General features: G+C 44.9%; 1 protein-coding gene across 2 annotated transcripts in view; it reads left to right on the top strand.

The window, feature by feature from the left end:
* Nucleotides 1-13,807, top strand: part of mbtd1 (mbt domain containing 1) — a 78,175-nt gene that overhangs the window by 25,685 nt on the left and 38,683 nt on the right. For both annotated transcript variants that reach the window (XM_086138413.1, XM_086138414.1), the window contains exons 3-9: nt 407-540; nt 633-747; nt 7,251-7,333; nt 7,400-7,517; nt 9,717-9,851; nt 9,960-10,048; nt 11,378-11,612. In XM_086138413.1, coding sequence (XP_085994539.1) covers nt 407-540; nt 633-747; nt 7,251-7,333; nt 7,400-7,517; nt 9,717-9,851; nt 9,960-10,048; nt 11,378-11,612 — 909 coding nt within the window. The remainder of the gene's footprint in view (nt 1-406; nt 541-632; nt 748-7,250; nt 7,334-7,399; nt 7,518-9,716; nt 9,852-9,959; nt 10,049-11,377; nt 11,613-13,807) is intronic.

Here is a 13,807-nt window from a genome sequence, read left to right as displayed (position 1 = left end):
TTGACAGGTTACATGTTTATATAGCCAGAGAACAGAAAATTCTGTGGGCCTTGCAAATCAGTCAAAATTCAGTAAAATGTGAGGGATTGAGGGGGTTGCTCCAGTGAAAAGGGGTGGTATTCAATGAGTTAATTTACGTTTTTCGGAGGCGGTCATGAACGCCTCTCGAATCGAACAGAAGGAGCATAGCTCCATCTAGTGGCTGCATTGTATATTGCGTTTTATAATCAGTGCGTCCAATATATGAAAAAAATTGCAAGATGGGCCATTCATTGAAGGTGCGCCTCATAATCCAGTGTACCTTTTAGTGCGGAAAATACGGTAGTTGGATGGATTAATTTGTTGTTTAAATACCCATTGACTTGACTGCATACTGGACTCATGTTTCCTTTTTTTTTTGTCACAGCCACCTGTGAGATGTGTGGAATGATTGGAGTCCGAGATGCTTTCTATTCCAAAACAAAGCGTTTCTGCAGCGTTTCTTGTTCCAGGAGCTATTCTTCCAATTCAAAAAAAGCAAGCATATTGGCGAGACTCCAGGTAAGGTGTTTTTTGCTCCTGTGCTGTTTCCTAAAATCGTATGAATGTACAGTAAACCAAACAAATCGTCCTGTCTGCTTGGATTTTACCAGGGCAAGCCTCCAACAAAAAAGGCAAAAGTCTTACAGAAACAACCTCTTGTAGCAAAGTTGGCAGCTTACGCTCAGTACCAAGCAAGTCAACAGAACCAGGCCAAATCAAAAGCTGGTATGTATGGTTGTTACAAGTAGGGCTGCCAAGATTAATTGACTAATCACGACCGTCGACAGCTATTTTAACAGTCAACGTCAGTGTTATTCTTTTTGCAGTTTCTTTCCTCCCAAAACTGCCCTGTCTTCTCCTGTTCCTTGTGACCCTCTGCTTGTCTGATAGTAACAGGCACAGTAGTGGTAATCTGGGTCATTTGTTATATAAAAAGAAGCACTGTGGGTAATCCAGTGTCATGGCTAACTGGTGTCAACAATGGTGTCTGAAATTTAAGTGGGTGCATTTCGTCAAAAGTATGTAATGTGATACAAACCTCTACTAACCCTTTCCCACTGCCGCAAAATCACGGGTAAACACGCTTTTTTGGGCAGTGGGAAAGGAATGTCGATCCGTGCCGATCCGTGTCCACCAGCACGCCATCGGAGGTGGGTTGTGATCGCCTCGGATCACCTCTGCTTGCAGTGTGAAAGCCTAACACGGGACTTCCCGGTAATTACGTGATGACATAGGGCGGTACGTGATGAGTCATAACATTGTGCGCCATCAGCCCCGTATATAGCAGTCCCCCGCAACAAAGCTAGGAGATCGCCCCTGAAGCTGTTGTCTCATTAGTAGCAAAGAGTTGATCCTCCGCTGCTTTTCGACCATTTTGAGAACGGTAAAAAGCATGATAAAAGAAGGAACACTCTCTTCCAAATCAGCATGTATTGTATTGTATTGTATATTGCTTTGTTTACCACCAAGAAATCTGTCGCACTATCATCTACGCAATCACAGCGTGGTGATGTAACCAGACGCAAAGTGGTGGGGGGGGGGCGGAGGTGCAGAATCGCCTTTCTGTTGGTCAATGGGAAAGGGACAATTTGCCAATTGGTTGCGTGTCGCCACGGATCACTACTACCTGCTAATTTCAGTGGGAAAGGGGTATAACTTTCATGGCAAAAGAAAGCACATTGTCTTTGATGCCTGACTATCTCAGCACACACAGGTAATGGTGTGTTTTTGACGGAGGCACTCTGAACAACCAAAACACAGTTATTGTAAGACCGCAGCGATGTCGAAACATGAACAACACACATTCCGACACCCACGAACAGAGCAATGTTTTCAAGAACTCAAACCGGAGCACATAAAATGACAGAACTTTGCCACAAAACAATAAAACGCACAAAACCCACTTCATTATAAAATACTGCATTACAGTGCTAATAAAATATGTTCTTCCTAATCTTTAAGCATTTTTCCCCCCCGTTTCATTTGCACATCTCATTTTTATTTTGTAGACCAATGAATACTTTTAAATTAAACATACTAGTGAAAAGCAAAGCAAAACATCTTGAATAAATTTGAATTAAAAACATAAAATCTTTACCACAGTGCCTTTTCCTAATTTTTCTCATCTGATTTCACAATTGTTAACATTTTAAAAAATGCTTGATGCCTGAAAAAAGGGAAATCATGCATTCTATCAGTCAAGCATTTCTTTATGCATTTATAGGTAGTTTCATAGTCATCATTGAAAGTGTTTTTTTTGTTTTGTTTTGTTTTTTGTTTTTTTAGACTCAAGCCATACATTTTAGCAATGACTGTATTGAAACTCAGCACACACAGGTAATGGTGTGACAATGGCAATGGGGTGAAACTCCCCCCGTGAGTCGTCACCTTACCGTGGTGGAGGGGTTTGTGTGTCCCAATGATCCTAGGAGCTAAGTTGTCTGGGGCTTTATGCCCCTGGCAGGGTCACCCATGGCAAACAGGTTCTAGGTGAGGGGCCAGACAAAGCACGGCTCAAAGACCCTTATGAAGAGAAAAATATATGGACCAAGGTTTCCCTTGCCCGGACGCGGGTCACCGGGGCCGACCTCTGGAGCCAGGCCTGGAGGTGGGGCTCGTTGGCAAGCGCCTGGTGGCCGGGCCTACATCCATGGGGCCCGGCCGGGTACAGCCCGAAGAGGCAACGTGGGTCCCCCTTCCGATGGGCTCACCACCCATGAGAGGGGCCAAAGGGGTCGGGTGCAATGTGAGCTGGGCAGCAGCCAAAGGCGGGGACCCTGGCGGTCCGATCCTCGGCTGCAGAAGCTAGCTCTTGGGACATGGAATGTCACCTCTCTGGCAGGGAAGGAGCCCGAGCTGGTGTGTGAGGCAGAGAATTTCCGACTGGATATAGTCGGACTTGCCTCCACACACAGCCTGGGTTCTGGTACCAGTTCTCTCGAGAGGGGTTGGACTCTCTTCCACTCTGGAGTTGCTCACGGTGAGAGGCGCAGAGCAGGTGTGGGCATACTCATTGCCCCCCGGCTCAGTGCCTGTACATTGGGGTTCACACCGGTAGACGAGAGGGTTGCCTCCCTCCGCCTTCGGGTGGGTGGACGGGTCCTGACTGTTGTTTGTGCATATGCACCAAACAGCAGCTCAGCATACCCTTTTTGGAGTCCTTGGAGGGTGTGCTGGAGAGTACTCCTGCTGGGGACTCCCTTGTTCTGCTGGGGGACTTCAATGCTCACGTGGGCAATGACAGTGAGACCTGGAGGGGCGTGATTGGGAGGAACGGCCCCCCCGATCAGAACTCGAGTGGTGTTTTGTTATTGGACTTCTGTGCTCGCCACGGATTGTCCATAACGAATACCTTGTTCAAACATAAGGGTGTCCATATGTGCACTTGGCACCAGGACACCCTAGGCCGCAGTTCGATGATCGACTTTGTAGTTGTATCATCGGATTTGCAGCCGCATGTTCTGGACACTCGGGTGAAGAGAGGGGCGGAGCTGTCAACTGATCACCACCTGGTGGTGAGTAGGCTCCGATGGTGGGGGAAGATGCCGGTCTGTCCTGGCAGACCCAAACGTATTGTGAGGGTTTGTTGGGAGCGTCTGGCGGAATCCCCTGTCAGAAGGAGTTTCAACTCCCACCTCCGACAGAGCTTTTCCCATGTTCCGGGGGAGGCGGGGGACATTGAGCCCGAGTGGACCATGTTCCGTGCCTCTATTGTTGAGGCGGCCAATCTGAGTTGTGGCCGTAAGGTGGTTGGTGCCTGTCGTGGCGGCAACCCCCGTACTCGCTGGTGGACACCAGCAGTAAGGGATGCCGTCAAGCTGAAGAAGGAGTCCTATCGAGCCTTTATGGCCTGTGGGACCCCAGAGGCAGCTGACGGGTATCGACTGGCCAAGCGGAACGCAGCTTCGGTGGTCGCCGAGGCAAAAACCGGAGCGTGGGAAGAGTTCGGTGAGGCCATGGAAGCCGACTTCTGGACGGCTTTGAGGAAATTCTGGTCCACGGTTGAAGTCACCGATGTGGTTAAAAAGCTCCTCGGTGGCAAGGCCCCAGGGGTGGATGAGATCCGCCCGGAGTTCCTCAAGGCTCTGGATGTTGTGGGGCTGTCCTGGTTGACACGCCTCTGCAACATCGCATGGTCAACAGGGAGAGTGCCTCTGGATTGGCAGACTGGGGTGGTAGTCCCTCTTTTTAAAAAGGGGGACCGGAGGGTGTGTTCCAACTACAGAGGGATCACACTCCTCAGCCTCCCTGGTAAGGTCTATTCAAGGGTGCTGGAGAGGAGGGTCCGTCAGGAAGTCGAGCCTCAGATTGAGGAGGAGCAGTGTGGTTTTCGTCCCGGCCGTGGAACAGTGGACCAGCTCTACACCCTTAGCAGGGTCCTCGAGGGTATGTGGGAATTCGCCCAACCAGTCTACATGTGGTTTGTGGACTTGGAGAAGGCGTTTGACCGTGTCCCTCGGGGAGTTCTGTGGGGGGTGCTTCGTGGGTATGGGGTACCGAACCCCCTGATACGGGCGGTTCGGTCACTATACCACCGATGTCAGAGTTTGGTTCGCATTGCCGGCAGTAAGTCGGAATCGTTTCCAGTGGGGGTAGGACTCCGCCAAGGCTGCCCTTTGTCGCCGATTCTATTCATAACCTTTATGGACAGAATTTCTAGGCGCAGCCGAAGCGTTGAGGGGGTCCGTTTTGGGGGCCTCAGTATTGCATCCCTGCTTTTTGCAGATGATGTGGTGCTGTTGGCTCCTTCAAACAGGGCTCTCCAACTCTCACTGGAGCGTTTCGCAGCCGAGTGTGAAGCGGCTGGGATGAAGATCAGCACCTCCAAATCTGAAACCATGGTCCTCAGTCGGAAAAGGGTGGAGTGCCCCCTCCGGGTCGGGGAGGAGATCTTGCCCCAAGTGGAGGAGTTCAAGTATCTTGGGGTCTTGTTCACGAGTGGGGGCAGGAGGGAGCGAGAGATCGACAGGCGGATCGGTGCAGCGTCTGCTGTGATGCGGACGTTGTATCGGTCTGTCGTGGTGAAGAAGGAGCTGAGCCAAAGGGTGAAGCTCTCAATTTACCGGTCGATCTACGTTCCAACCCTCATCTATGGTCACGGGCTATGGGTCGTGACCGAAAGAACGAGATCCCGGTTACAAGCGGCCGAAATGAGTTTTCTCCGCAGGGTGTCCTCACCTTATCTCTCCCTTAGAGATAAGGTGAGAAGCTCGGTCATCCGGGAGGGGCTCAGAGTCGAGCCGCTTCTCCTCCACATCGAGAGGAGCCAGATGAGGTGGCTTGGGCATCTGATTCGGATGCCTCCTGAGCGCCTCCCTGGTGAGGTGTTCCGGGCATGTCCCACCGGGAGGAGACCGCGAGGAAGACCCAGGACACGCTGGAGAGACTATGTCACCCAGCTGGCCTGGGAACGTCTCGGGATCCCCCGGGGAGAGCTGGAAGAAGTAGCTAGGGAGAGGGAAGTCTGGGCTTCCCTGCTAAAGCTGTTGCGCCCGCGACCCGGCCCCGGATAAGCGGTAGATGATGGATGGATGGATGGATGGATGTATTGAAACTTGAAACATCAGGAACAAAATCCTGAACATGAATCCTATTCAGACCCACAAAAGCATTATACCGGTACTTTCTTTTCATCAGTCATCTAAGCTTTATTGATACACCTGAGTTGACACATGTTTGTGATGTTCGCGCGGCTGTGCATCAGGTCTGGGAAATAAATTATTAAATATTTCCACGCATGTACGCGATTGGGAAACACCACCAAAAAGAATTCGAGCTGTAAAGCCTGGCGTGCACTTGGCGCCATTGGCCCTCATTGCCCACATGTACTCGGTATGAGCCAGTATGTGCCATCGGCGCCTAGGATTGAACATGTTTGATAATTTCGGTGCTTCAGCGCCATCCGCTCTTGGTGTGTGGGGCACATGAGCCAACCACACACTGATATTATTCACCGCACATATGCTCTTCATACATCTCATACGGCGGCACCCAGTGATTACATTTTGGAGGCTCTCTGAGGGACAAATTTGTTGATTTCTGGCAAGATTATGCCTGCCTTGATGATGTCAGGTCCCCAGAATGTAAGGCTTTCACCATATTTCATGAGAAGCAGCCCTCAGTCTTCTTTTTCGGTGCACAGTGGTACCTCTACTTCCGAAATTTTCAAGGTACGAAACGCCTCAACAGGAAAATATTGCCTCTTGTTACGAAAGATATTTCAAGATACGAAAGGTAAACATACAGTGTGGGCTGCTACTCACAGCTCCGAGTTTCCTGAACGCAACAACTGCTCTGCCATTGGCTACTACCGAGCACCATCCTGACTATGTCTGTGTGTAGATAGATAGATACGTGTCTATGCAGCGTCCACATCATTTGCCCTTCCGATAGTTTTAAATAAATGTGAATCACCCAGAAAAGGTGTCCCCAAGTCGGCCGATCGCTCACTCTGTTGATGTTTGCCTTGGACATTTTCGAAGGATTGTTAAAAGCCGACAAAAGCAAACGTCCTTGTATCAGTTCTTTACCAAACGCCAGGCAAAAACCACTTCAAAGAGAGAACATGAACTCAAGAGGGCAAAAAACAATGAGGATGCAGTTAAAAGTTAAATGACCATCATTTTTATTATTTACTATATTCTGTGTTTTACATCACGCACAACTCTCATTTATTGTGCAATAATCTAATTGTAACGTGTATTTGTTACATATTTTGATGCATTTTTATGCTTTACAGAGCTTGGAACAAATTTGGGCATTTACATGGAAAATGCCTCTCTACTTACAACATTTTCTAGTTAAGAAATTGCTTCCAGAACGAATTAATTTCGTAACCGGAGGTACCACTGTATTAGCAAAACATACAACAAATATCACTTCAGCTTCGACATCACTTGATCCTGACTCAAAGTCGCCATCTTGAATGGACACATGATCTCAAACGCGTGATCAACGGAACTTTAAGCATTTATGCCAAGGGCGCCTAGTGTGTGGTGAACAGTACCATCGGTGCGCTGGGTTTAAGCTAATGATGGTCTTAGAGCAGCTGCTTGCTGGTGTGATATACTGCTATTTACATACGATCTGATTATTCGGAATATCACGACTACTATCGGTCACTAGTCAACCAGCAATACAGTTGTTTGTGGCAGACCTACTTAAATAGATCAATGTTGTTCTTTTGAATCCTCTTCTGTTCTTCACACATTGATATGTGTTTCGGCCAGTGGTTCCATCTGAAAGCTTTGACTGGGGACCGTATATCTGTGTCAATAACACATCTGGAGCTCCAGTCAGCTGTTTCAAGCATGTAAGTATGAGCAACACCCAGAAGGTTGAAACCAGTGTTATTCATTCTTCAAAAACAATGTTTCAGGCTCCCATGGGGACATGCTGGGGCGGTATTGAGGAAGGTGTGAGAATTGAAGTGCTCAACTCTGACACCAATCACTCCACTAAGGTTTACTGGATAGCAGAAATTGTTAAGCTAGCAGGTAAGACAACTCCCGCTGGAATGCATTTATGTTGTATTGTGTGTGTGTGTTTTTGGGGAAGGACACCTACATTTAGTGTTCACACCAGGCCCCAAAAGCCCCCCCCCCCCCCCCCCCCCACTTTTAAAATAATTTCAATTTAAAATGTTCTTAAGTGTTTTTCTCTATCACTTTTTTTGTTGTTGTCTGTGCTGGGAACGAAATTTGTCCTGGCTGTTGTCATTGACAGCGGCCACATGCCCCAAAAAAAAATAAAGTTAAATAGTTGACGGGTGTTGGGGATGGTGGTCATTGCTTGCAGTGTAGTCAGTGACAGAGTGCTCAGGACGGTGCCGTGCCTCCGGTGGTACAACAATGTAGAGTTGCTAAGCAACGGAAGGGAATCTCGTGCTGTACATTTTATTCATAAACAAGGTTGCGGTGGCAGTTAGCTGACCACGGTTCGTTGTAACGAAGTCCTTTAAATTATTTTGTGGCAAAAATCTGATCATTGCAGTCGGGTGGTTTAGCGCGTCGACCTCACAGTACAAAGGTATTCGGGTTCGGATCCAGCTCCGGCCTTACTGTTTGGAGTTTGCATGTTCTCCTCATGCCTGTGTGGGTTTTCTCCAGTTTCCTCCCACTTTCCAAAAACATGTGTGGCAGGCTGATTGAACACTCTAAATTGTCCCTAGGTGTGAGTGCGAGCGCGGATGGTTGTTTGTCTCTGTCTGCCCTGCCATTGGCTGGCGACCGGGTCAGGGCGTCCCCGCTTACTGCCCGAAGACGGCTGGAATAGGCTCCAGCACCCCCCGCAACCCTTGTGAGGATAGAGTGGATCAGAAAATGGATGGACGGTGTTATTGAACACGTCTGTTCACCATGGAACGCTAAACGAGGAAGCGTCACTTCCTCGTGTAAGGAAGGCGAGAGGAGTCAAGTGACGCATTCAAGTGCGCTCAGTTTGTTCGAGAACCGAAATTCGGTCGTCATCCGAGGCATAAAAAACTCGAAATTTTTTGTCGAAAACCGATTTGGTCGAGAACAGAGACATTCGAAAACCGAGGTTTGACTGTAGTTATAAATTGACCAAGCGTGATGTGTGTGCCAAGTTTCACATGTACAGTATGTGAGACCATCAAAATCAGCATAATTTTTCTTGGCAAAAGCCACGTCACCATGGCAACAGCTTTTGGCAAAATAAAAAGCTTTGCTTTTCCTGGTTGTCCTCTGCCGAAAAGTCAAATATTTTGTCTATGCGTCTATGCAGCGTCCTCATCATTTGCTCCTCAGGTCATGAGGCGTCCCGATAGTTTTACGTAAATGTGAATCACCCAGAAAAAGTGTTCACCAGTTGGGCGATCGCTTACTATGCTGAATGTTTGTCTTGGACATTTTCGAAAGATTGTTAAAAGCCAACAAAAGCAACGTCCTTGGATCAGTTCTTTACAAGACGCCAGGCAAGAACCACTTCTGAGAGAGAACATGAAATAAATAGGGCAAAAAAAATGATGAAAATGACCATCATTTTATTCTTTATTCTTTGTTTTTTTTTTATTATGCACAACTCTCATTTATTGTGCAATAATCTCATTTTAACATGTATTTGTTACATAAAAAATGTATGTCTGAATTTTTGGGCTCTTGGAACAAATTAGGTCATTTACATAGAAAACGCGTCTCTACTTAGAAAATGTTCTAGTTAAATTTCTTACAGGACATATTCATTTCGTCAGTAGAGGTACCACTGTATTGAAAAAACATAATCGATATTGCGATAATGGCCTACACAATTTTCATATCACAAAGACATGCAATTTTCTTCTCGAATTCTTTTCTTTGATCTGAATTTGACCAATCGGATGTAAACTTACCTTGTCTCCTAATAATTGTGCATTATCGAGGGGAATTAAAATCAATTAACTAAGAACACATTGAGCTTGCTTATTTTGCCCCATGGAAAAAAATGACTTTTTTCCTTAGATAATTAAAATTAATTTCTTTTTAAACATGTTAAATAACGTAGTAATATCAATATCGCTCTAGTTAACATCCAAATCACACCTCACATGTTTTTCCAATATATTGAGGCCATAACACATACACTTTCCTTCAACTGTACATTGGTTCCATATCAATCAGTGCTGATTTTATGGGTGATGATTAATCAGCCTGCTGATCAAAGTAAAGCTCTAATAGATATCTGCTTATTTTCCATAGGCTTCAAGGCTCTCCTGCGTTATGAAGGTTTTGACGGTGACAGCAGTAAGGACTTCTGGTGTAATCTTTGTATCCCTGAAGTTCATCCTGTGGGCTGGTGTGCTTCGAGCGGTAAACCTCTTGTACCGCCAAAAAGTGAGACTGATCCCATTAAGCTGTACTTGTCTTCATGAGATGTCTTTCTTTTTGCCAGCCTTGTACAAAGTAGTTACTGTATGAGCATCAATACAATATCTTTTGCAGGCATACAGCATAAGCATTCGAACTGGAAAGCATTTCTTGTGAAGCGTCTCACTGGAGCTAAAACACTGCCACCCGACTTTAATGTCAAGGTGAGATGGAAACGGAAATTAATCAGCAACTAGTGTCTGCATATATGTATGTGAATATATAATACAGTCAAACTTCGGTTTTCGAACGTCTCCGTTCTGGACCAATTCGTTTTTTGACCAAAAATGTCGAGTTTTTTTTATGCCTCGGATGACGAACAAATTTCGGTTCTTGAACAAACTGAGCGCACTTGAATGCAGCATTTAACTCCTCTCGCCTTCCTTACACGAGGAAGTGACGCTTCCTCGGGTAGACGAGGACGTGACGCTTCCTTGTGTTGCTTTCCATTGTGAGCAGACGTGTTCAGTAAACATTTTTATTTTAAAAAGAGCGTGGTTTCAGTTTTCGAACAATTTCGGTTTTCGAACGGCCTTCTGGAACGGATTATAGATGAAAACCAAGGTTTGACTGTATACTGTACAATGCTTTGAAAATATATTTTTCTAGATATTTTTGTGTGTGTTTTCCATCTATATTTTTTGGGCATATACTGTACTAAAGCAATCAAGTAAAATTCTGCATAAATAACCACGAGTGGGACATACGGTACCATCAAAAAGTATTTGCTCCACTGTGAAATTCATTTTTTGCAGTTTGCCCACTTTAATGCTTATCATTAAAAAAATAAGATCAGACAACGACAACATCAGTAAATCTAAAATGCAGTTTTTAAATGATTTGATTTATTCAGGAAAAAAAAATATTCTAAACTACCTGACCCGGTTTGGAAAAAGAAACTTCCTTTTTAAAGGGGTAAGTCAGCTCACGGCTCAGGCAACGACCGATCACACCTCACCTGTTTTCTGGGTTTGCCTCATTCATATCCTACCAACGCAATATTAATCAGAATCATGTGTTTAGACTACAAGGACGCATAGAACATATTATTGGAAAGAACATTTTTGGGTTCACTTGCTGATATACACACAGATCATGGTGAGTGATATTTTAAATCAATTTTTTGGGGGTGGGGGTCGTTCTTTGAAAATATGCTTCCACATGAAAATGGCTAGTGGCACTAAAAGGTTTGGGGACCAGCGCCTTTATTTACAAAAGGTGTGTGCTTGTGCTTGTGTGTGTGAATATTTTCTTCTTCCTTGGGGGGCGCAACAACACGCACGAACACACACACACACACACACACACACACACACACACACACACACACACACACACACACACACACACACACACACACACAAACATAAATAAATAAAGGAAGTGGTGTCCAAACTTTTTAGTGCCACTACAGGTGGCGGTATTTTTCCCAAAAACAGTACCATGATATGTGTCACCTGCCTCATTTGTATACTTTCTCATTTTCATCTTAGGTACATGAAAATACACAGTTCCCTTTTAAGAAGCTGATGCGGGTAGAGGTGGTGGATAAAAATTATCTTTGCCGGACACGAGTGGCCTTGGTGGAGCAAGTCATTGGAGGACGGCTCAGGCTGGTCTATGAGGAGAGCCAGGATGGATCCGATGACTTCTGGTGTCACATGTACAGTCCTCTAATTCATACTATTGGATGGTCGCGCAGCATTGGACATCGGTTTAAAAGATCTGGTGGGTTTATGACACCGCTGTCTTGGATGTTTTCAAAAGATTGAATCAGAATGAGAGAGCACGACGACTTGTTTATGGTAGAGTCAAGAAGACAGATGAGTGTGAAATAACTAAAATTAGAAACTGCCAGGGAAAATGTTAAACCTTATTCACAGCTCACCCCATTTTTATGATCCTCCTCAAAATTACGCTCAAAGTTTGACTCAGCGCACAATAAACATCAGCCGTTTGGCCAGGGGTACTTGAATACAAATTTTAAAGGGCCGCAATTTTTTTTTTTCAATTATTCAAAGTTTCATTCAATGAGGTTGGTCACATCACATGTACCTTACTATAATATTTAAAAAAAATCTTTTTCAGCCAAAACAAAAAAAATATAAACTGAAATAAAATATTATTTCTCTTTTGACATACTGACAGTCTCCTTTTATGACCAATAATAATACCTTGCAAACATCATCAGTGTTAGTGTACCCCTCCTTTCATTTTACGGTTGATTAAATACCTCATCAGCAATGTTGCCTCTAATGCATGCATTTGAGTATTCACAAAAAAAGTCTGAGCATCCCTCGGTGAGCAACATCAGACACGCACATGGCGACCAAACCAGTATCACATCTGTCCTCCCAAACCTGAGATCATAACAAGTTACATGACGTAGATATTTTACAAAATCCGAACCATCCTAGGAAAACACGTTATTTAATAAAACACAGAAATTCCTAGTCACCAGACCTCTGAAACGCGCAAATGAGCCTCATTCAAGGGTTCCAAAGGTTCAAAAGCATAAACTACCCCGAGATCTGGACTTATTGAATGGAGCAGTCCACGTTTCACCCACAGTCTCACATCAATGGTTAGTGTGACTGTATGTGCGTTAATGCTCGAAACCATGGTTGTCCAAACTCAAGGTCTGATGTCCTAACTGTTTTCCAGCTCTCCTTGCTGCAACACACCTGATTCAAATCATCAGGATCATTGTCTTCTTCGGAGCTTGCTGATGAGCTGAACCTTTGAATCAGGTGTGTTTCAGTAGGAAGAGATGGAAAACGGGCAGCCCCTAAAGACTGAGTTTGGAAACCCCTGCTTTAAACTATGTGAGTGTGCACCTTGTGTCGCAACCACTGAAACTGAAAGGGAAGTGGGAAAGGATTCCTGTTTGTAGGTTAAACTGAGGTGGAAATGCAGGAATGAGAATTGAACTGTATTGTGTGTGTGTGTGTGTGGAGAGGGTGAGAGCAGTGCGCATTTGCACTTTTGTCTGTAGCTTGGAGAGAACATCGCTCACCAGCTAGACCTTCAGTGTGTCTTTTTGCAGTGGAATTTGTGAGGGGTTGGCTTAATTTTAGCTGTCATTTCCTCCTTTTGTGTGTCTTCAAAGATTCTGTCTATCACTTCAGTCATGTATTCTTAAAAATGGCTTTTTGTGCTTACTCAAAATCAATGTGTGAGGTGGAATATGCCTTTGCCCTATATGACTAATATGAGAACGTCTGATCTTGGAAAGTGAAATGGCATGGCCATTAAGGTGATTTACCGTGACCATTAACGTAGCTGTTACTTGACCCAGATTATCCTATCTTTTCCAAATTTCACTTATTTAAGATGTGTTTTATTCTTTGTCTTTCTCCTTGCGGGATAACCAGATGCACAAATATTTGCTCAGAAGAGCAACACCAAATTTGTGTATTTTTGCGAAAGGCTGTTGCCATTGCAACATGCTGTTCAGCAAGAAAACGACACTAATTGTCATGAAAATTCATGAACCACACAAGCCCGCCAAAATCACCAATAATTTATTCGGCGATAGTGGAACTTTTCAAAAATGGCTCATCAGCGCCCCCAAGAATTTTTTAAATAAGAAGGCCCAGTTGTACATTTCACCGAGATCGATGAAACTATCGTGGTCTCTGAAACAGGCCAAGATCAACAACAACAAAAAAAAAGTCTCTTGGAGCCAAATACTAGATCTAACAGAAACCACCACCATTTTTAATTTACTTTCAAAGTCAATGTCCCCTTAACTACAACACCTTTTGTAACTTGATCATATCTTCTAATCACATTTAATGATGGTATGCAGGTATGCAGACATCTATGAAGTTATTTTTCATGGTAGTGGTAGTGCTGTCTACTGGCTAAAGGAAATATGTTTTGTTTTCTTCTTTGATGCTTTTCTCCCAGGCGATTAAAAA

Source organism: Hippocampus guttulatus, chromosome 19 (assembly GCF_054856545.1).
Source record: "Hippocampus guttulatus isolate MCC_2025c chromosome 19, RoL_Hgut_1.0, whole genome shotgun sequence".
Taxonomy (NCBI): domain Eukaryota; kingdom Metazoa; phylum Chordata; class Actinopteri; order Syngnathiformes; family Syngnathidae; genus Hippocampus; species Hippocampus guttulatus.
This window is presented reverse-complemented; position numbering and strand designations above follow the sequence as displayed.